Source organism: Sceloporus undulatus, chromosome 4 (genome assembly GCF_019175285.1).
Source record: "Sceloporus undulatus isolate JIND9_A2432 ecotype Alabama chromosome 4, SceUnd_v1.1, whole genome shotgun sequence".
Classification (NCBI taxonomy): Eukaryota; Metazoa; Chordata; class Lepidosauria; order Squamata; family Phrynosomatidae; genus Sceloporus; species Sceloporus undulatus.
Window position 1 is genome coordinate 218577176 of NC_056525.1, and position 22994 is coordinate 218600169.

General features: G+C 40.6%; 2 protein-coding genes across 3 annotated transcripts in view; one reads left to right on the plus strand and one right to left on the minus strand.

Moving 5' to 3' along the window:
• The first annotated feature begins 143 nt into the window (after positions 1–143).
• On the plus strand, positions 144–13184 carry LOC121929929 (E3 ubiquitin-protein ligase NRDP1-like). Its single transcript, XM_042465953.1, has 6 exons — positions 144–730; positions 2572–2796; positions 6344–6483; positions 8180–8342; positions 11656–11776; positions 12544–13184. The coding sequence occupies exons 2-6, from the start codon at positions 2591–2593 to the stop codon at positions 12775–12777; spliced, it is 864 nt and encodes a 287-aa protein (XP_042321887.1). The 5' UTR covers positions 144–730; positions 2572–2590; the 3' UTR covers positions 12778–13184.
• A 3527-nt stretch (positions 13185–16711) lies between these two features.
• VIRMA (vir like m6A methyltransferase associated) overlaps positions 16712–22994 on the minus strand; it is a 36634-nt gene continuing 30351 nt past the window's right edge. For both annotated transcript variants that reach the window (XM_042463152.1, XM_042463151.1), the window contains exons 22-24: positions 21350–21681; positions 20161–20304; positions 16712–17513 (exon numbers count right to left, since the gene is read on the minus strand). In XM_042463152.1, coding sequence (XP_042319086.1) covers positions 17356–17513; positions 20161–20304; positions 21350–21681 — 634 coding nt within the window. In that variant the 3' untranslated portion in view covers positions 16712–17355. The remainder of the gene's footprint in view (positions 17514–20160; positions 20305–21349; positions 21682–22994) is intronic.

A 22994-nucleotide genomic window follows, 5' to 3' on the forward strand; every position in this document is an offset into this window, starting at 1 on the left:
AATCCAGTTTGAGACTTAGGCTCAATGCTAGCAAATTCTGGGAACTGCCACTTTGTAAGACATTTAGCCTTCTTGGTCAGAGAGCTCTGGTGCCACAATAAACTACAATTCCCAGGATTCCCTACCAATGAACCTGGGCAGTTAAAGCGGTCTCAAACTGCATTATTTCTGCATTGTGTTTTGGTCCTTTGACAAGTTTCAGAGTTCAGGAATTATGTAGTGACATCACGAACATGACATAATACCTATCTCCCCTTTTGCATGGGTTGAGTGTTTAAGGATTTATGCTATAGTGTTTCTTGTGTGGGTTCAAGTCCTAAGAGCTCCCTCTGCTTGGAAAGAACATGTAGATTTTTCATGTAAAAGACCACAGGTTAAATTTGTGGGATCTCCAGATTGTCATTGGAAAAAACACTATCTGAAATCCTTAAGAGGTGCTGCTCCTCAGAGTTGACAATACCATAATTTGAATAGACCACACTCTTGACTAAACAGGGTTAGATCTGGACCACCAAAGATTTCCAGAAAAGACTCCTGTCTTACACTCTGGAGAACCATTGTCTATAGGAGCAGATGATGCTGAGTTAAAGATGGGCCAATATTATATATTCCCAGGGAAGGACAGTTTTTTCTGCGGCACTGAGTTTTGAATGTGGAATAAAGAACATGGGATATTTACAGTGCTTCTTCTGCCTCCTTTCCCTGCCTGGAGTTGAGTATTTGAAATAAGGTTAGTGTATATCACAAAATGGACTAGCTATCACTGTGCCATAAGCTTCAGTACACTGTATGAGAGATCCGCTTCTTCTCTGAATGATGCCTGGCATACATACAAGTTGGGTATCCCCTATCCAAAATGCTTGGAACTGAAAGTGTTTTGGAATATTTGCATATACATAATGGGATATCTTGGAGATGGGGCCCAAATCTAAAAATGAAATACATTTCTGTTTCATATATACTTGTACACATAGCCTGAAGATAATTTTATACATAATATTTTAAATTATGTTGTGCTTGAAACAAAGTTTGTGTATACTGAACCATCAGAAAGTAAAACTGTCACGCTCTCAACCACCAATGTGGACAATTTTGGATTTTGAAATTCCAGATAAGGGATATTCAACTTGTAAATAATTTGGGACAGAGAAGATTTATTGGTGAGCAGAAATAATGACTAATCTAGAACCAGAACTCATTAGCCCTGGATTTGGGGGGGGGGGGGGGGAATGTGATCTTATTAAGTCTTACTTCATCAATTTGTTAGATATTTTACCATATGAAGCCCACTGGTAAATTCATTTACTTGGAAGTAAGTCCCCTTAATTCCAGCTGCTCTGCTTGCAAGTACACATGCCTAGGATTATGAACAACAAAGAGCCAGTGGCACCATAACAGCTGACAAGTTATATTTGGCACTTGCTTTTGGATTCTGTCCCAAAGTGTGAGACCAGTTGGTATCTATTTCCAGTGCCTGTGGATGTACAACTTCTGTTCATCCACCCACTCCTACCTACATAGATCGATAATTACATTGTATTTAAATAACTTTGTGCTCTTCAGATGTCATTATGTCAAGGAATGCTAACACCTGCTTCCTGGAACCTTTTTCATGAGACTTGAACAAGGAAAGACTCTGCTGAATTCTGCTTCATATTCTCAGAATAGTAGCTTTCCTAACATATGATTGAACATGGCTTTTGTTAAAGGTTATCCCAGTCAACCAGTAGCTGTGTGTGGGCAGGGAGTAGCAGATGTTTGTGTGTCTCTCTGATGGAAACAACATAACCTTGGAAGTTGCTTTGGAATTTCCTCCTCCATCTGTTTTCTTTTGATATAGAAATTGCTGTACTGCAATGGTTCCACAGAGTGGTGTTTTTCATATGTGTTGGTATAGCTCATTGGAATTATGGGAATTATAGTTTAAAAGACATCTACCTGAGGGAGACTGGTTTAGATCTTATATCAAGTGGGAAGCCACATGCTGAAATATGCATGCAACTGAAAGATATAAATTGTTCCCGGTTACAACTCCTCTATGCAGAGATGTTCTCTCCGGAACTTCCTACCATTTCTGTTTCTGTTTGTGATCTGAAGTCAAAGATTTTACTAGACATTTCATATCTGTGAGACAGATATACACACATAGATCCCCTATATGCAGTCAACTCCTTAAATCCCCAGCACAGGCCTTGCTGGTTGTTCTAAAAACAGTGAAATGCTGTCATTGGATGTGGTAAAAGTGGGCCTTCTGAATGGTGACATCTACCTTCCAAAACATACTCCTTGAGTGGCAGAAATTATATAAAGTTTTAAAACACTTAACTTTATATTGCCTCTCTCAAGATGATGATAATAACATGGAACTGTTGTTTTAAGTATCGAACATCTTCTCAAAATTATTTAAACCTGATTCATAATGTTTTATGCTGTAGGTCTTTTGTGCCATAAACCACTTTTATTGCATCAAGAAGTCTATAAATGCAGATATTCAAAACTCTTAATTGCTACCTTGACAAGCAGGTGTGAATCTTTTCCTGTTGCTGATTCTGTGTTTCATCCCTCTATTAGGACAAAGGTATTTGAGAAAATGGGTTATGATATTGAGCGTTTTGTGGGTTACGTTAATGAAGGACTGCTGTGCTCTATCTGCCGGGACGTATTGGAAGAGGCACTGCAGGCTCCCTGCGAACATGCTTTCTGCACTTCCTGCATACATGGGTGGCTTGTCCATCATAACAACTGTCCAGAGGATCGACAGGCACTTGATCTGACTGTCCTTCGGCCGCTTTACAGGTATGTAACAAGCAGTTGGCCTTTATCACTGGTCCTAATCCATCATTAGTCATTTGAGAAACTGCAAAGGCAATAGTGATGGATGGGAGATTTTGTGGCTCCTTTACATATGACCTATCAGTTAATGAAATTGACTAGGGCCCCATTCCCACTGGCCCAGTTAACATGGGTGGAACTGGGTAGATCCGGATGCCCCTCCCCCGAATCTCTCCGTTAGCAAGTGCCCACTACCGATTGAGGGGCATTTTAACCCGAATGCCTTATCGGGTTTAACTTGAGGGCGCCTGCTGTCAATCAAGCAATCGTCATAGGTGACATTTGCAGGGGCATCGGAAGTGTCCTCCCCCTCTACTTTTTTTTAAAGAGCCATGCACAAAATGCCCCAAAGTGTGCACCTTTTGTCGAATAAACCTCTTTGTGTGTGTGTGGGGGGGTGCAGGTTATGATCTCCCCCGGCCCCATTTTCAACCCCAAAATGCAAGTTAATGCATCCAGTATTCCCCATTCCTTGCCACCCCAGAATGCCTCATACACAGGTAATAATAATAATAATATCAATAATATTAATTCCTCACCTCGGAATGCCAGAAAAGGATGCTTTTTTTGGCTCTCCCTAGGCTACCCCTGAATTCCTAGCAAAAGCTGTATCAATTTGTCAATTTACATAATTGGAAAGAGAAGCATTACATTCAATTGGTAACATTCATCCAGCAGTCATTCCAAAGGAAATAATAGCCTGCCCTAGCAAAAGCTGTATCAATTTGCCAAGTTGCAATATTACTTTCGGTTTGTAACATTCATTCGCAATCCAGCTGTCATTCCAAAGGAAAGACTATGCGCATAGAATAGACAGAGAAAAATAATTTTAAAAGAATACACATCAAAGGGAAAAGGTCCCTGATGGATAGGAGAGGCTTGTCTTGCTCTGCCCCCCACCTGCCCTGAAATGACCCTTGCTCCTGCTCACCATCTATCTATCTATCTATCTATTGCCAAGAACATGCACATTTTTTGCCAAAAATAATTTTTAAAAAATATACATCAAAGGGAAATTATCAGAAATAGAAGAGGCAGCTTCTGTTGCAGCTGGATTTCCCTACATGCCCCAGCATAGCCCCGCAACCCAAATCCCCCTGGAAATCCTCCTCCTTCCTTCAGACCCTCTCCTTCCTCGGGGATGCCCATTGACTCTTTCCCCCAGCTCCTTCCTCCTCCTCTTCCTCTTCCTCCTTCATCACTTTCTCCACCCCCACCTCTCTGTGACAGCCCTCTGCAGCCCAAAAGACACCCCTTTGCATCCAGATTCCCCTTTTTTTCAGCTCTTTCCTCCTCCTCCTCTTCCTCCCCCCTCCCTTCTGATGATGGGAGGGAATGCTCTGCCCTTTGCCCACCCTCTGACCTAAATCCCTCCCTCAATTTGCCCTGGTCATGATCGGGGGCAAGTTCATATTCCACAGAACCCAGGGTTTCTCAAAAGAAACGCTATTTGCGCCAATTTCTTTTAACCCGCTCTAAGGGGCATTTGCCACGGAACGGGTGTGCAAGCCTCTGATTCGCTTGTGGGGGATTCGGGGTGAATATGAACTTCACGTGCAAGAATCGATTTCAGAACTGGGGTAAATTGTAATGTGAATGGCCCCTAGGATAGAATTAGTCCATTTCACTTTGAAGGAGAAATGTTTCTGAAGAGCAGGCATTATATACTATAGAACAGTGTTGGTGAACCTTTTACAGACCGAGTGCCCGAACTGCAACCCAGACACCACTTATTTATTGCAAAGTGCCATGTCCCTCTGGCTTTCTACTAAGAAACTCTGGCAAACTCTGTGCTAGGGCGACAGCATGTGTGCCCACAGAGAGGGCTGTGAGTGCCACCTCTGGCACGCGTGCCATAGGTTCGCCATCACTGCTATAGAAGGCTCACCATCTGATTGTTGTGAGAAGTTCATAATAGTGGTTTTGTTTTGTGTGATACCTGATCACTACCTGGGGTGGGGAAGTTATTGTTAAATAGACTAGTCTGGTGACTGCCTCTTTGTGGGAGCTAATAACTGGTAAAATTGAATACAGTAGGATAAGAGGAAGACCACATTAAATGTGGATAGACTCAGTCAAGTAAGCCATGCCGCTGAAGTTGTAAGATCTGAGCAGGATAGTTTATGTCCAGGGATCTTGGACGTCTCACATTCATTTTGCTACCATAAGTTTGACCTAGCTTGAGGACAATTAACAACAGCAAAGTAACTGGAAGATAGTTTCATGATGCAGATATCTCAATGGGATATTTGGAATGGCTAAGCCAGCAGTGAAATGGGTACACAATGTGTGTGAATGAAGGAATAAAAACAGAGTTTCTGAGCTGGGAGTGTGACAATGGCATGGGCAAAAGAGAGAAAGCTGTGAGAACGACTTTGAAAATACCTCAGGCTGCTCCTACCTAGGAATCTGAGTCCAGATAGCAGATGTGCTGCTTGCCTGCAGCTATGCTCTCCCTACCTGTATTAAGTTTATGCCTCATCCAGAGCAAACTAAAGCCAGTAGCACTGCCTCTGGCATTTCTTATTGGTCAAGGAAGTGGGGAATATCAACAGCATCACTGATTCTCCCTGTGCTCATTACACCAGTAACAGGGAGCTTCTATTCTTCTGAGAGATAGTTGGCTCAGTTGTTTTTGGTATTTCCTTTTTTGGAACAAAAATATCTTTTGGGATGAAATGTTGTTGTTGTCGCTGTTAACAGCCCTCAATTCAACTTTGACTTATTGTGACCCTATGAATGGAAGATCTCCAAGTCACTTTGTCATCAATAGCCTTGCTCAGGTCTTGCAGACTCAGGGTTGTGGTTTCCTTTATTGAGTCTATTTATCTACCTACCTTTTCCTACTGCCTTTTATCTCATTGTCTTTTCTAGTGAGTCAAGTCTTCTCACAATATCTCCAAAGTATGACCATCTTTTGTATGACCAAGTTCAGTCATTCTGGCTTCTTGGGAGAGTTGAGGCTTGATTTGCTCTAGGACTATTCATTTGCCCTTTTGGAAGTCCACAGCATCCCCAGAATTCTCTTCCAGCACCACATTTCAAATGAGATTCTCTTTCTATCAAGCTTTCTTTACTGCCCAGCTTTCAAACCATACATAGAAACTGGAAATATAATGACATGGACAATCCTGGCTTTGGTGTTCAGTGATATATTTTCAAACTTGAGAGATCTGATATCTTGACTGCACTCTCCATTTTGATTAATGACTGAGCCAGAGTGTAGGCTATATTTGATTATGTTAGTGTCTTCATCCATCTGATATGTACATCATCTATGGTCATTATTTTTCTGTCCATATGTTCAACTGTAAATCTTCCTTTGTACTTTCTTCCTCAGTTTTCTACACTAGTCATTCCAAGTCTTTGCTCTTTTTTGCTAGTACTGTAATATGGTATCATCTGCATATCTTAAACTGTTGATATTCCTTCCTCCAATGTTCACATCTCCTTCCTCAGTGTCTGATCTGATAATATGGCAAGAATGAAAAGAATTTATTTCTTTATCCAGATATATGAAGAATGATCTTAATCGACTCCAGCTTCATTGTAGAAACAGAGAATGTGGCTGTGAAATGGTGTGTTCTCTGGAATCTATCAGCCGACATGAACGCGAGTGTGAATACAGCCAGATTCCCTGCTCCAACAGTGGTAGGTACATATGCGCCTAGGAAGCTGCCTTACACAGGATCAGACCATTGGCCCATATAGTCCAGTCTTGACTGCCAGCACTATTTGCTCACTCTTTCTGGAGTTCCCTGGTATTCCTGGTGCTTTCCCGTGCAACTACTAATTAGACATGGCCCTATTTAGCTTCTGAAATCAGACAAGATCGTGTTCTCAGGGTAGCATGGTAAAATGGACTGATAAAATGTGGGAAAGTTTAGAAAAGATTGGTCTCTAATTTCTTCTGAGTACAATCCCTAGTTTTCAGTATCTTGAGAGAATAATCACAGTTCGGATGCTGTTACTGAATCACACATCTGGGATTCGGTTTCTCTGTTATTTCCCCTTTTTATTCAGAAATACTGTAGCCATTTTCTTCCTTTTGCTTATTTAGCCTAAATCCAAAGTGTTGTTTCAGTGAGGAACTGACATCATTGTTGATGGGCAGCTGATGTTCCTTTCCTCCATTTATTAGCTCACTTGAGGGAGTTCTTGCATCTACACAAAAATGTTAAATCAGAAGTCATGGGTTTTGAGATTATGTTGGACTAAAATTCTCATCATGCCTGGCCAGTGGCCATGCTGTCTGGGGCTGATGGAGGATCAAGTTCAACACATTTTGGTGGGCTACATGTTTCTTACAGTATGTGGGTTAAATGTACAGGAAGCTTAGGAGCCCTGGTGGCACAGTGGTAAAATGCCTGTTCTGTAGCCAACTCACAGTTGTGAGTTCAATCCCAGGCTAAGGCTCCAGGGTCCACTCAGTCTTGAATCTTTCCATAGGTTGCTGAAATGAATACTCAGCTTCTTGAGGGCAATTACCTTATACATTGTAAACTGCTTAGGGAGTGCTTCAGTGCACTGATAAGCAGTATAGAATTGTACTTGCTATTACTCACTTAAGAGCTGATATTTTCTCAGTGTCCCAAGATGTTGAAAATGAAATCACTATGGAAAGATGTTCTGTTCTGACTTTATGATAATTAAACAGTTAGCTCTCCACATTTGCAGCTTTGATCTTTGCAGATTTGATTATTTGCAGATTTGATTAATTTGTTCTCTCTAGGAATCTCTAGGTTCTCCAGGGCAACTCTGCCAGAAGTTGACCATGGAGTCAAACTGGAGGACAGGGACATAGCTAGGATTTTAGGAAGGGGGGGTGTGTGTCCAGACTAAGTGCCACCATTATAATGGGGCTTGGGTGCGGCAGCGCAGCAGCACACACCATTCATTTTTCTAATGGAAGGGGGGGGGTCCGGACCCCAAGGACCCCCCCCTTGGCTAGGTCCCTGTGGAGGACCTAGAGATTCCCAGATAAAATACTTCTCTAGGCATTTGTAGTCCTTTACAGTACTGCAATCCTGTGGTCCACCTCTGCCCAAGGTTGGCCGTAGAGTTGCACTGGAGGTTGTAGAAATTCCTAGAGAGGTGTTAAGTGGTTTTGTTTTTGTTTTTGCACTTTCATGGGAGTCCTGCACCCCTAACTTCAACAAATGTGGAGGACCCACCATATAGTCTGTTGACATATATATAATTCTGGATTATGGGATTAATTCACAAAACTGCAGTTCTTCTTAATTCTGTTAAGAAAAGCCTCCAGTTAAAACATAATTCTTGTATCTGTAATGTAGGTGATGAAATTACTTACTGTGTCTCCTTCAATCTTCTACTTTCCATTCAGGTTGCCCAATTCAAGTTGAACGGCGTAACTTACACAGCCACTTGGCAGTGTGTGAGTATCAAAGCCGTGAATGCCCCAATGGTTGCGGGTATGCCATGCTCAGCACAGACAGTGCACAGCACAACTGTGTAGCGGAGTTAAGAACAGAGCTAGAACTGCTCAGGTAAAGTTGACCTCTCCCTTTTCTCAGCTGCTCATATTTTGAGAGCTAAAGCATGGTCGACCATTTAATTACTGCAAGTAGTACCTCTTAATAACCAGTCTGTAAATGTCTGTCAGTCAACTGAGAATGTCCTTTAGAAACAAACTGATATAGTTGTGGTTATCTATTGGCCAGTAAAATCAGTTCAGCAGTTTGATAAACTCTTACCTGTGGCTGCTGCCTCCTTTTACTTTTTTCCACATTTTATTGGTACTCTCAGAGTATTGTCCCAATTGATTGAAGTTACAGATTTCATTTATTGCTATTTTTTTCTTGAGACAGAATTTTGGAATATGACTTCCAGAATCACGCATCTAACATGGCAATTGGAGTCCAAAAAAGTACTCCAAAATCTGCTTTTTGGTACAACATGGTTCTGTGTGCTAATGTGGTCTTGGCCCTCAAACCAATATTCCATCCTACCACATGAATTAAATTCTAGTACTAGCTTATGGGAAAAGCCCATGTGACTAATGCACTTGTTTGAGAGTGCAGTGCTTATTTTATCTTCGGCTGCCAGAGAAGAAGAAGATGTAAGCAAAAATCCAGACCTTATTTGGTTGGTCTTGTTAGAATCAGCAGTAAGAAATTCCAGTCTGATGTTGTATGCCTCCTTAACAGTATGGCTAATCCTTCTCCAAAAAGAGGGAATTCATCCAATTGTGTACCATAGGAAAAATAACTTTAATTGCACTATATTTTATAAAATTACATAACTTATTGGGCAGACTGTTAGATCTTTGGCTTTCAGGAATTCTTCTTTGCTTTTCATCAAAGATAGATGGCTGAGCTGCACATGATGGCAATGGAGGCAAGTGGCTCTGATGGAATGGGGTAGTGACTCCATTTTGGGGTTTAATCTGAATCTGAAGAGTGGACAGCTGCTTTAAAGCTCGAACTAAAACCCAGAGCAGGTTCATTATTGCTAGCCTTCCATGCACAATTGAAAACATGCTTCTTGCAGCTAAATTTTTAAAAAACTGTAGTTATCTTCTGTGAAGCCCTTTTGTACAAAACAAATGAGAACCACAGTCTATAGGGAGATGAGCTTAATTTTTTCCTCTCAACCATAGTAACAGCATATGTTTTGACCTCTGAAAGCCTTAAATTATTTGGGATCAGGACATCTGACAGGCTAAGGTAAAGGTAGTCTGATGTCATGAATGTCCAGTCGTAACTGACTATAAGGGGCAGTAGTGCTCATCTCTGTCACTAAGTCCAAAGGTCTGGTCAGCGTAGCTGCACCAAACGCTGTTACTTTCCCACTGAACTCATACCCATTTATCTACCTGCATTTGCATGCTTTTGAACCGGAGCTGGGAGTAGGAGTAAGGAGTAAAGGAGTAAGAGATTTTTACAGGAGTAGGGGTAGGAATAAGGAGTAACAAAATATATTTTTATTTTATTAGAAAATTATTAAAAAATTATTATAATGCACTGAGGAATAGACTGGGAGGCAAGAAGAAAAACTTATACACACACATCAGCCTTGCAAAGCAACTTGGACTTTTCCCCAGGGCTGGGGAGTAGGAGTAAGGACTAAAGGAGTAAGAGGTTTTTACTGGAGTAGGAATAACATTAAAATATATCTTACTCTGGAGTAGGATAAGAAGTAACCCCAAAATCACCAGTACTCCCCAGCCCTGTTTCAAACTGCTAGGTTGGCAGAAGCTGGGACTAGTGACAGGAGCTCACTCCATCATGCAGCACTCCGGCCTTGAACTGTCATCCTTCTGACTAAGTCACCCCATCCCTATTTGATAGGCTACCTCTTCCCATATGAGACTTCCCAGAGTTTGAAATCTTCAGCCAAACCCTTGTTGAGTATGCCAGCATTCAAATAGGCTGAATTGGTGAATATATGAGACAGAGTATTTTTTGTACTCAACCATTGGTAAAATGAGCTTGTTGGGGGCAATTGGATTACAGATTGTAAACCACTTAGAGAGTGCTAAATTCACTGATATAGAAATGTAAATGCTATTGCTATTGTATCACCACCTTGGTTGTGGAAGTCACTCTCAAGGAAAGTCATCTTTATGGAGCTTCCAACAGGCCATTAAAGCTTCTGTCAGGACTGGCTTTTACAGTAGTTTTCATCTGTTCTTAAATAATATTTTATTTCTCTTTTTAAAAGTATATTTTACTGCCCATTGCTTTGGGAGCCCTCTTAGGCAGAAAAATAATTTATAAACATATATCTTAAAAAAGTAACTTCTAAAGCTGTGCTTCGTGTTAGGAGAGAAGTTCCTTTGTTAGCATCAACAGAGTGCATTGCTTCTGGTCTTGAAGAGCCAATGGGAGGTGAAGGTGTGGTTTTTGGAGGGGACTATTGTTAGAGAGAAAAGAGTTGGGGAGGAGAATTCAACACACCATGGTCTTTATCCCAACATGAGTTCAGCAGATGCTTTTTGCAGTTTTTTAAAAAAATCAGAAACTGTAAGCATTTTAGTTGTAGGAGGCCCTGAAAACCAAGAAGAGAAATGATAAGCAGGTTTAAGAGAGCAAGAAATAGGAGCAAAGGCAGGAGTGGGATGGGTGGGCAGTATTGAAGTGCTGTTGCTAGGCCCGTTTCTGAAATTGACTGTGTTTTAATGCCTAAATTCAGATGCTAGTCCCACTTCCTACTAGAATAGATGCCCTGAATAAATAGGATTAACATAAGGGCTGGTTTATAATTCACCAATTGAGTCTATAGAGCTGCTCCAGTTAGAACTGGCAATTGGATTTATGCCATGGTGGTTTTTTACCTTGTAGAATATACTCTCCAAATGTCCTGTTTTACTTGCATGGGAGGGTCGTGTGCACTGAATATATACACAACCCTCCCTCTTAAAATATAAATTGCCTTTCCCCTTGTTTCTCCATGTTCTTGTAGCCTTGCTGTTTGCTTTTCTGCTGATTTCTCCTTTCTTGTTCTTCCATCCTTTCAGCCAGCATTCACTTCCCTGGTGAGTGCAGTGAGCTATTCTCACACTGCACTTAATATGAAAATTAGAGAGTTGTGACACCATGGGTCCTGGACTCTAAATGCTCAGTATGTTAAATACAGAAGAAGACCTGTTGCCTTATGGAGGACATCAACTGCCAGAATTCTTACCTCCACAATGAACAAAAAAAGCAGGTTATGATGGTGTTAAGTTGGACAGTACCATCATAACTCACTAACAGGATGCCAGTCATTAGGTTCTTTGGGACTTTCAACCTGTGGGTGAAGTTGCTAGATGTAGTAATGACAATTTCCTCACCCCTCTCTTTTTCTTTCTATCTTAAGGTCAGAAATGATCTACCGAGTGGAAGAGGCAAAGCATGAAGTGGAATCTCGTTTGGATTCTCAGAGGCGGCATATGGTGCAAAAAGAGAGTCTTTTGCAAAATGAAATTGAAGAGTTAAAGGTGAATGTCTTGTATCATTGTTTGCTAAGTGGTTGTCTTGCTCCTCAAAGTTGTTGATTTTAATGAACTGCTAGTCCTGACACCTGTCTCCATTGCTGAGTTGTCCTCATTTCAAATACCAAGTGTATGTCTTAGAAGCAACACTTTTAGGTAACAGGCATACTAACTGTAATTCAGTCAAATAAAGGAAAAGTTGCTTCTTTGGGGTAGGGAGAGCAGGATTGGCGAACATGTTTTGGTCCCTTTAAATTTGGATCATAGTTGGCAAGAGGTGGAATTAGGGGGATGCATTGGCACCCCTAGGAGAGCTCAGAGGGCCCCACAACACCCTCACAAAAAAAAATCAAACGTTTGCTCCTTAAAGACCTAGGAGGTTGGCATTGGGGGCTATTTCACCATGTTTTTGACTGCCATCAGCCCATTTTAGGCCCAGGGAGGTCTTTTTACCTAATAGGAAGTATACTGGAAGTAGATAGACAACAGATTACATCAGTTGTGTTTGTTTTTGTTGTTGTGTGCCTTCAAGTTGTCTCTGACTCATGGTGACTCTAAGGGTGAACCTATCATGGGGTTTTCTAGGCAAGATTTGGTCAGAACGGTTTTGCCATTGCCTTTCCCTGAGACTACCCAAAGTCACCCAGGTCAAGCAGGGATTTAAACCCTGGTCTCCAGAATGATCATCCAATGGTCAAACCACACCACTGCACTGTTTCTCATCAGTCATAGAACTGCATATAAAAATAATTCATTTGCTTTGTGCTTTTCAGAGTCAGATGTCAAGAATGATGTCTGACATACAGACCCTGATGGCAACAGAGAGGCAGCATCGTCAAGAGCTGGAACAGGCTGAGCTTGAAAAACGGGAATTGCTGGAGTTAATAAAGGGTCTCCAGAAAGACTGCCGATTGACTAGGGATGGAAGCAAGAAAGCATCAAACTTCCGGCCTCTGACACGGCTAGAAAGTTTGAAACGCAAGCCCCGGGAGGTGACTGTCATATGAGCTAAAAGCAGTTTTCAAACACCTGCTTTCAGCGAACAGCTGGAACAACTGGATTTCAAATTCCTCTACAATTTATGTTTGAACTAACTCCTAGGGAGAGAAACTGGCAAGAAAAGCAGCTTAATTCTGTACTTAAATGAGGTCCAACTACATTGTTGCTAGATTTCATAGGAACCCATTGATTTCTTTGGGTTAATTTCCATTCCTTAATTTCTTCTGCAACCTCAATTAAAATAGGGTGTGGAGTATAGCAATTTTAGGAAGCAGTAACATGTAGAGGTTTTTTTGTATTCTTTTTTTCAAACTAGAACTTTTTCACTATTGATAGACAGACTATTATCAGAATCATGGGCCTGTTACAGACAGGCCAAAATAAAGCTGCTTTGAGTCACTTTGGAGGTATGGTATTTCAATGATGCATGTGTCCTAAGAGTCCAAAAGCCGCACCAAAGCCACGCTCCAGTCCTAAGGATTGGAGTGCAGCTTTGGTGTAGCTTCCAGACTCTTAGAACTCATGCATCATTGAAATACCATACCTCCAAAGTGACTCGAAGCAGCTTTATTTTGGCCTGTCTGTAACAGGCCTTAGGTTTTTGAGCTGTTTTAGTGTAAACGTTATAGGAATAAAGCCATCAAATATTTTTGCAAAAAAGAAAGAAAGAAATTTTAACTGGTGGGTGCACTTGGTGACATGTGATTAGATTTCAGCTCCAGATAATTAAGAAACTACCTCAACTACTGTTTTTGAATTTGTAAATGTAAAAATTATTTGGTAAGAATCCAGTTTGAATAGGTTTAACCAAAATGTGAGCTTAGATTTGATCTTTAAAAAAATGGAAGTGCCTTTATTATAGTAAACAAACATTTGGTGCTTAGAGAAATAAGCCAAAGTCTTATATGTGGGATTCTACTGTAGAAGATACAAATTCTGTCATACTGCCAAGGGTCGGAGGAGGCCTTATATGCAAAAAACATTCTTAACTCTTTTTATAAAAGCTTGTGGGCTGTTCAGGATCCTCTTCTGTTAAACCAGTTCTACAGCAGTTCTCACATTTTCAAATTACAGACTTTCACTGTAAGTGGGTCAGTGTTTGGTTCCTTGTTCTGAAGAATAAACATTTAAGTTACACAGAGAGGTTTATTTCTGTACAAGTTGACTATCCTTATTTGAAATGCTTGGAACCGGAAGTGTTTTGGATTTTATGTTTGCATACACATAATGTGGTATGTTGGAGATGGGATCCAAGTCTAAACATGAAATTCATTTATGTTTCATAAATAATTATACAGATAGCCTGGAGGTAATTTTAGACACATTTTAAAATAATTTTGTGTATGAAACAAAGTTTGTGTACACCAAACCATCAGAAAGCAAAGGTATCACTGTCTCAGTCACCCATGAAAAAAGTTTTGGTCTTTGGATTATTTCAGATTTCCAGACAAAGGAAACTGAATTTGTATATACATCTCCTTAAACAATAGCATGGAATGAAATTTAAGATTGCATTGTATAATGGTGAGAGGTTTTCCCCCCTATCGCAAGTGTAGTCAAGCAATCCTTCCGTGGCTGTGTATATACCTGTTAATGAACTACTCACCCTTCCCACTACAAGTGTCAATAACCCTTTTTATTGTATGCTGAACCAGATGTGTCATAATGGGAAAATAATGATGCAAAGTAGCACTTAGACTAACATGTCTTCCAACATTGTTTTATCGTTCATTTTTTAATTGTATATGTTCTGATATACTGCCTTTTGGTGGAAGGGTTATCAAGTGTGGTGGTGGTCTTTAAACAGAGGCAGGATGGCCATATGTTGGGATGCTTTGATGGAGAGTTCCTGCATGGCAGGGGTTGGACAGGATAGCCCTTGAGGTCTCTTCCAACTCTATATTTCTATGATTATAATTGCTGTCAAGTGTCATAGACTGGAATTATTAGATTTAAAAAATGGTTACCATTTTTGCAGATCCTAAATTGCTAGAAAATGTTACATTTGCAAGTTAATAAAGTGTTAACAGAATGCCTGTGTATGTTTGTTTGCATCAGTATCAGATCCATATGATATACCCCTTCCCTCCAATTACCAGCAATCATTGCTGAATCCATTGGAGGGAGAAACAGAAGCACTTGCTCCACTGAACTTAAGAGACATCTCCATAACCTACTGTCACACACATGAAAGGCTTTGAAGAATAGAGTCAAGACCATCTTAAGTCATATCCAAAAATGATTCTTTATCAGAATCCAAAATCTGAAGGACATCCAGCTAATGTATTTCGGGATAGGTATGGGCAAACAAATCCTAGCTGGAAATCTCTGTAGGCATAGATTGCAGATGGAGTGGACTCTTAAATCATATGCAAGTGTAATATTCCTGCTATTTATATGAAGTGAGTTTGCCTTTTATGTTTAAAAAGACAGTAGTACAAGAAATCAGACTGACAATAAAAATACAGGTATGAGCCATCACATGATGTTGGACTGCAGCTGCCATATTTCCTAAGTACTTGGGCATACTGGCTAGAGCTGATGGCAGTTACAGTCTAAACAGCATCTGGAGAGTTGCTATTTTTGTTATCTCTGAATTAGAGCATTGTCAATAGACTTAGTAGTTAAGATGCCAATTTTGACGGTCGCAAAGTCAGAAGGTTAGCAGTTCGAGGCCCAAGTGTCATACGATGGGGTGTGCTCCCATCACTAGTCCCAGCTTCTGCCAACCTACCAGTCTGAAAGCATGCAAATGCAATTAGGTACCATTTTGGTTTTAAGGTCATGCTGGCCACAGAACTATGGAGTTATCAGACAATGCTGGCTCTTTGGCTTAGTAACAAAGATGAGCATCACCTCTTGGTCTGTTACGATAGACACTCAGGTCAATGGAAAACCTTTACCTAAAGACCTAAATATTCTAAAAGCATCTGATTCTGTCTGATCTTGAAAACTAAGCAGGTCATATTGTACTTGGATTGAAGGCCTCTAAGGAATACCAAGTGCTGTAGGCTATAGTTCTGAGGAAAGAACTGGCAAAACCATCTCTTGAGTATTCCTTACCTATGAAATTCATGGTGTCGCCATTAAATCGACAGGCAATTTTAAGGCACACACACACACACACAGGAAAACAGGTCTATATTGTATTTTATATAGTATCTACTATCTGTCGTATCTCTCACTTCAGTATATTAATGTTCCAAGGGCAAGTGACTCAGATAAGGGGCATTATGGAATGTTTAAAAACATTCCAACTATCACTAAAAGGGGCAGATAAAACTACAGTTGATGGGGAGAAACTCAGAGAATGGAATAAAACAAAATCCATCAGATAGTAAGACTGCGACTGGGGGCACATGTAAAAATATGACATAAAAATGGCATTACCTATGTAGGTAATCTGTGCATACATTTCACTTTGAAATATGAATACTTATTTCCAATATTTTTCATTCAGGGCAAATGTTTTTCCTTGTTGTGAAAACAATTTTTGCCAGTTATTGTCATTTTACAGAAAAATGATAGAGGAGTCAACAAGTCTTGTGTGACAGAATTTCTTCCTGCAATGATTTTATCCAAGCACCAGAGGAGAATGTTACACTTTGTGGACCATAGCCTGTATATAGCCCTCCAAGCCATTTTTGCATGCATACACTGCCTCACCTGTTTTAAGCCCATAGGAGTGTTTTTCCAAGACAAGAAGTGACTGGCCACTTCCAATTTTGGAAAAGGATAATGTAGAGATCTAAAACATGTTGAGGAGAGAGCAGCCAAATGCACAGCAACTTTGGGGATTCTTCTGGCCAATTCTGTCCAAAACATTTTGGAGAAATAGGGACGCATGCAACCCCAGAAGTTGCCCAGCCCTTCTTGTCCTTACACAGAAAGTTTCCAATATAACCAAACAATTGAAGAAAGAAAAGGTAACTTTGGCTCAAGTTGTTTTTTAAAAAAGATTTATAGGTTTAAGGCAGCATCTGATCCAAATACAAAAGTTCAAAAGGGGGGGAAAGCATAGTGATAATTTTGAAGAATGGAAATCGGCTACAGTGCATGTAAACATGACAATTATTTACTGAAAGCTAACCTAAAACATATTTTACATGCTACCTAAAACTGATAAGGAATTCTTTACAACAGGACATTGTCACTGGACATTGTTTTTTTCCCAATCATCAAAGAGATAATGTCTCCCTAAAGCTGTGCAAGAAATGAGGGTCAGCAACATAAGCCTGACCTTATACTAAATTACAGTACATTGCCACAGTGGCTACAGGCATGGATGTATCACATTGGAGAAGCCATTCTGACATACCCCAGACGAGAGCCACATTTAAAAGCAAATCTTAACTTGTACTTCTGGCATACTGACATTTTGTGCCAGTAAACATAAGCAACCATACACACACCCCAAAAACCAAGTTTTATTGAAATCTCAGATCTCGTATCAAACAAAATTAGATTCTTCCCGGAAAAAAAAATCCTGTCTTGCTGCTACCAGACACCAGTGAGTCTAACATTGGTCCTCAGGTTTTTGTTGTCATCTCATAATATTCACAGTCAGAACATCCTCAAAGGTCTATTTATCGAGTAAAAGAACGGACGTGGCGTCCCCTTCCGCTGCCTCCACTCACAAACTTTCCTCTTGAGCCACCACTACCACCACTATTTGCACTTGCCCAAGAAGGTCCAATTCCCCCACGACCTCGGGAAGCACGGTCACGAGGACTTGGCCGGTAACCTTAAGCAAAAGAGAGTTGATTGATTACAAGGTTGATTCCTATCTATTCTTTATATTTGCATACCACTTGATATCATGAACTAGTTGATATTGCAAGAAAATACAAGACAAAACACTGAACAATCAATCCAAAAAAAGAGCAGTGAAAATAAAAGCCAGCGAGGGAATTCATGAATAAACAAATACATTTTCTGCAGTAGTTTGAAAATGGAATGCTGTTTCTGTATCTCCCCAGGAAGTAGCAATGGCTGGATGCTACCTGTTGAACTCTTGCTTTCAGCATGTTGGCAGATGATATTGATTGTGGAAAAATCAGTAACACTCAACAGGATTTCTGTGGCCATCCAAGCATATGCAGGGGAAGGTTGTCTGCTAGATATCCTGGATCTGAGGTACTTAGGGTTTTGTATGCCAGAAATTCAGCCTTGAACATGGTTAGGTGGTTAAATGGGTATCTAATGCAGTTCTTTCGGCACAGGTATAATATATGCATAGCTCAATGCTCCACTAGATGCTTTATACTTTATGTTACAGAATTCTTGACCACTGGCCAAGCTGTCTGGGATTTCTGGGAGCTGAAGTCTCAATACCTAGAGGACCAAATTTTGAGAAACAGTGCAGTAGACAGAGTTTCTGAACTAGGTGCCAGGGCAACTCTACACACAGCATATTTACAACAGTAATTGTGAGTTTACCGCTGCCTGGGTCACAGTGACAAGGCTATACCTATCTAAGAACAGGCTCAGCTGACACACTAGTCAAACCTGATAATGGGCACTTTGGGCAACTGAATTCACCTCAGCCCTAAAGTGATTTAAATGGAATCAGGAACATCGTCCAACTATGTAACTGGGCTCTGAAAAGTGTACCTGTCCAGAACAAGATAAAGAAGCCAATTCTTAAAAAATGAGAAAACGTGGGAACTGTCCATTCACAAAACCTTTGACCATGCATTTTAAAATCTATGTTGAGTTATCGCTTCTCAGCCTTTTGGCTAAGATCAAGTGTAAACTGAGTTAAATCTAGTCTGTGCTAGTGAGAGAGAAGTTTAACATATAGCTTGTTGTACAGAGAACATATGCCAAGACACCAACCAAAGAATTAAAACTGCTATAGAGCAGATCAAGCAAACCAAATGGAATAGAATTCTGAGCACACTTTTTTTAACGTTCTATGAACATTAAAACTTAGAATAGAATCTTTGAGTTCAAAGGGACGACAAAGGCCATCTTGTTCCATGCAGGAATACACCGCTAAACTTGCTATGAAATAAATCCAATTACAGTCAGGCTACAAATATGGAATGAGAGAGTCAATTGAGACTGGAAATCCAGATCATCAAACTGAATAGCACAAGCATATTTTAAATATTTTTAAGACTAATGTTCCAGAATCCTCTAAATCAGTTAGAAGATTCTGTGAGCTGTAAGCAAACAACCAAAAAATGACACACAAACATCGCTAAGCTACTGTTGATTCTACATACTATTACGATTTGAAAATACGTCAGTTCAAGTGTGCATATATACTAAGAGTCTGGAAGCTGTGCCAAACTTGCACCCCAGTCCTTAGGACTGGAGCATGGCTTTGGCATGGCTTCTGGCGTCTTAGGATGCATGCATCATTTAAATAGCATACCTCCAAAGTGATTCGAAGCAGCTTTATTTTGGCCTGTCTGTATGGGGCCATAGTTTGGTTTTCATTTGACAGAGTTGACTGTGACAAACAGAGCTGTCTGTCATAGGAATGTGTCAATCAAAAAACAGATCTGTTAGGACATTGATGAGATCATAAGTACCCTCAAGGGACATCACTGACTGTAGCAAGGGGGGAGATGTGGTAAAAAAGGGAGGTCATTTCACCATCCCTATGGACAGACCAATCTGAATATCACACCTGCCCAAGCTCTATCCTCCCCATGACTTTTTTAGTTTCTGAGCCTACAACAAAAGGTTGTCTTAAAAAAAATTAAGTACATGTAGTTCCAAACACACTGCAGAAATAATCCATTCTGAGACCACTTTAACTGCCCTGGCTCAGTGCTAGGAAATACTGGGAACTGTAGTTTATTGTGGCACCAGAGCTCTCTGACAGAGAAGTCTAAAGGTCTCACAAAACTACAGTTCCCAGAATTCCCTAGCACTGAGCCAGGACAGTTAAAGCAGTCTCAAACTGGATTATTTCTGCAGTGTGTTTTGGATCTAAGCTACTCTGAAAGCCTGATTGGTTGAGGAGCGAGATAAAATATGTTACATAATAGGTAAGTAAATGTCAGGGCCTTCTCTGGGGCTACAACAGCTTTGACTGTAGAGTTTCATACCTAGAAAGTCCCACTTTTTCTCCTCTGTGATGTTTCTACCACACCATGAAAATATTTTTATTTCAACATATATTTTAACTATCTAGTAGTTAAAATGTTGTAAGCTCTGGAATTTTGATCTGCTATCTTGGACACTATCCCCTGATCTATCTGCTATGCCAATCAGTTTTAACTCTAAATTTAGCTGTGCTGTACAATTGTTTTTAAATAATATGTAAAGAAATTTGAGTGCTAGACATAAGTAGAAACATATTTTATATGTATGTTTGTATGTATGTATGGTTCAATGAATTGTGCACTCAGCATACCATGAAAAAAGTTACATACCAGCAGAACTTAATGGTCTCAGAGGTGGAAGTGGTCCCCTGTTAAAATTGCTCTGCCCGCCTCTGCTTTCGTTGTAGGTCCCTCGTGGAGAACTTTGGGCACTCCAGCTTGACCCTCTGGCACCTTCACGGCGACTGTAATTTCCTAAACAAAAAGCACAGCATCTGTAGATTGTCTGTATTTTAGTTTCTCAATATGCATTTACCTGTCTTTGTTAAAGTCCATTTTATTTGTTTAGAACAGATAATAGTGGGCAAGTTCCAGGACTCCTAGTCCGGGTTAGTGTCTGTGATGTGGTGCCATTTGGTTAAGGACAGGGGGATCTCCTTCTTCCACCATGCCAATTCCTTTTAGGTTTTCCATCACACTGCCCAGACCCTTTGCTGGGATTGGAATTTGCAGCGCGGCGCATCTGGTCAAGGACAGGGGGATCTCCCTCCTCCGGCTGCGCCTGTGCTCTCTGGCCTTTTAGCCCCTTCAGCCAGACATGGCTGGGCTGTCTTCTTCAATGCTGGAGTTGGGCTTGGTTCTGAACTATCCCTCCATGCCTGGCTTTGCTTCAGTAGAAAAGGTTAGAAAATCAAAAGTATAGAGCAAAGACTACAGAAAACACTGTTTTTGTAGGTAGTTGGCAAGGCAGGAGAGAAGAGATCAAAAATATAAAAATAATAGAAGAAATATTAAAGTATTTAAGACAAAGTAAAGGAAAGAGGAGAAAAGGAAAAACACAGCCTATTCGGAGCTGAGGCAGGAAAAAGACTGGGATGGTGGGGGTTGCTCTTTCAGGTCTGTTTTACCTGCCTATTCAGAGCAATGAGATGGAATCAACCCATGATATAGGATGTTTCCACCTCCATCGCTGGAAAAACATCTGGTTTCTATCACTACCACCAATCCTAGGTTTTTTTTGGTTTGGTTTGGTTTTTTGGGCAGAACAAAGCATGCACTTCTGATTATTAAGGGAGAATCATCCTACCTGGATTCTTCCAGGAACACAAATCTTTTTTCAAAACTGGGAGAAAACTATAAGGGGAGGTGAGCTTTTGGGGAGCCACAAATACTTGTAGTGATGAAAAATAACTATACTATATTAAGCTTCACTTTAAGAAACATGTTGAATAACCACATTTCAATTCTGCCTCCCAAGAGGAATAAAGCTGACCAATTCAAAGAGGAGCAAAGAACTTACCTTTTGAAGCAGGTGGTGTGAAGAATCTATTTTGGCTGTGAAAGGCTCCTCGTCCTCCTCGGTTCCCTGAGAACCCACCACGTGAAGAGATCTTCTGTGAAACTTTAGGTGGCCTCTTGGGAGGTGGTATGCCATCTGGTGGAACTACTTCCTTGCTCTCTGCAGCCACAAAGTCATCAACATGCATAGAAGGTGGCCTGCTTGTATTCTGCTTTCTCTGGCGAAAGATATCATGGGGCCGGATGCCTTGGCCAAATGCTCCCCTGCCTCTTCCTCTAGGCGGGGGCACAATATGAGCCCTCTTGGCAGGTTCGATATATTCTGACTTTCCACTATTAAAGCCAAGAAGAATGACATGGTGATTACCTTAATACAACATATATTTTGTCTAGCAGAACACCAAAGAGTATTTCCATGAATAACACACATACCAGAGAACAGGAAAAATGATACATTCTTCACAAGTCAACTGAAAAAAGTACATGAATGTGTGATTTGGAGAAGATTCTATCCTTTCTAAGCTCACAGACACAAGTATTCACTATTGTACCCTGATGATTGTTGATCTAGCAAACATTTTTAGTGCCAATTAATATGAACAGCATTCCAAGAATGTACCACTCCATATTACAGCACCATCCACACTACAGAACTAAGGCTAAGAAGAATTTAAGGCTTGAGATCCTACATCAAACTCACAGAGAACATCTCTCCATCAGCATGCTTAGGGGTGGCAAAGGAGGTTACTCTTTCTGCCCAGCTGCTTCCCACAGAGTACAACCAAGGGAAATGGTCCCTTGCTCAACTCTCTCCCTGGACACTGATCAACTGCAGGGCTGTACTTGGGTAGTTCCAACTGCCCATTAACATGGTGCAAGGGAAGAGCACTCTGGGCTCCCCAATATAATGGCTGCTCCTTCCTCCTTCACTATTCAAGACAAGTCAAATGAGCCCAGGAACCACCAGCAGATCACTGGCCAGGGTAAGAATCTTGTGGAAGGTACTGAATACTTCCTTTTAAACCAGTGGTTCCCAACCTGTGTGTCGGGACCCCTTTGGGGGTTGAATGACCCATTTACAGGGGTCGCCTAAGACCATCAGAAAACACATATTTCCGATGTTAGCAATGTAAATAATTGTATGGTTGGGGGTCACCACAACATGAAGAACTGTTTTAAAGGGTTGCGGCATTGGGAAGGTTGGGGACCACTGTTTTAAACAGTCTGGAAAACTACATATGCAAGCATAACTCCCAGTTATGCCTATGCACAACACCACCAAGATTTCAGCCATAACGTCCCTTTTCTCCCTTTTGATTGAGAAGACCAATGGTATATTTTTCAACAGCAGCTATTCCTCAGGGCTCTTTTAGCATCTTCACCTCATGGCTCCCCAAAATCATTATGCATAGTGTGTTTATTTCTAGGATAATAACAGATATCTGAGGGTGTTGTTCTGAAATGTTTCCTTTCTTTTAAATATAACATTTCATTACTCAGCAAAATATTCTTTGTACTCAAGCCACACTGTTTATTACTTTTTAAGGTTTCACTCAGTTATAGCCAATTTCTTTATTCCTGCTCTGAAATATGTTTCCAAAGTTTAAGAGACTTCCTCTAATCCATGCTCTTGCAAATTCCTTCAT

Excerpts from the sequence above, each read along its gene's own strand:
- LOC121929929 (XM_042465953.1), top strand. The coding sequence starts at position 2,591 with ATGGGTTATGATATTGAGCGTTTTGTGGGTTACGTTAATGAAGGACTG. Across the intron at positions 6,484-8,179 it reads GATTCCCTGCTCCAACAGTG|GTTGCCCAATTCAAGTTGAA; the intron begins GTAGGTACATAT and ends CTTTCCATTCAG. Across the intron at positions 11,777-12,543 it reads ATGAAATTGAAGAGTTAAAG|AGTCAGATGTCAAGAATGAT; the intron begins GTGAATGTCTTG and ends TGTGCTTTTCAG.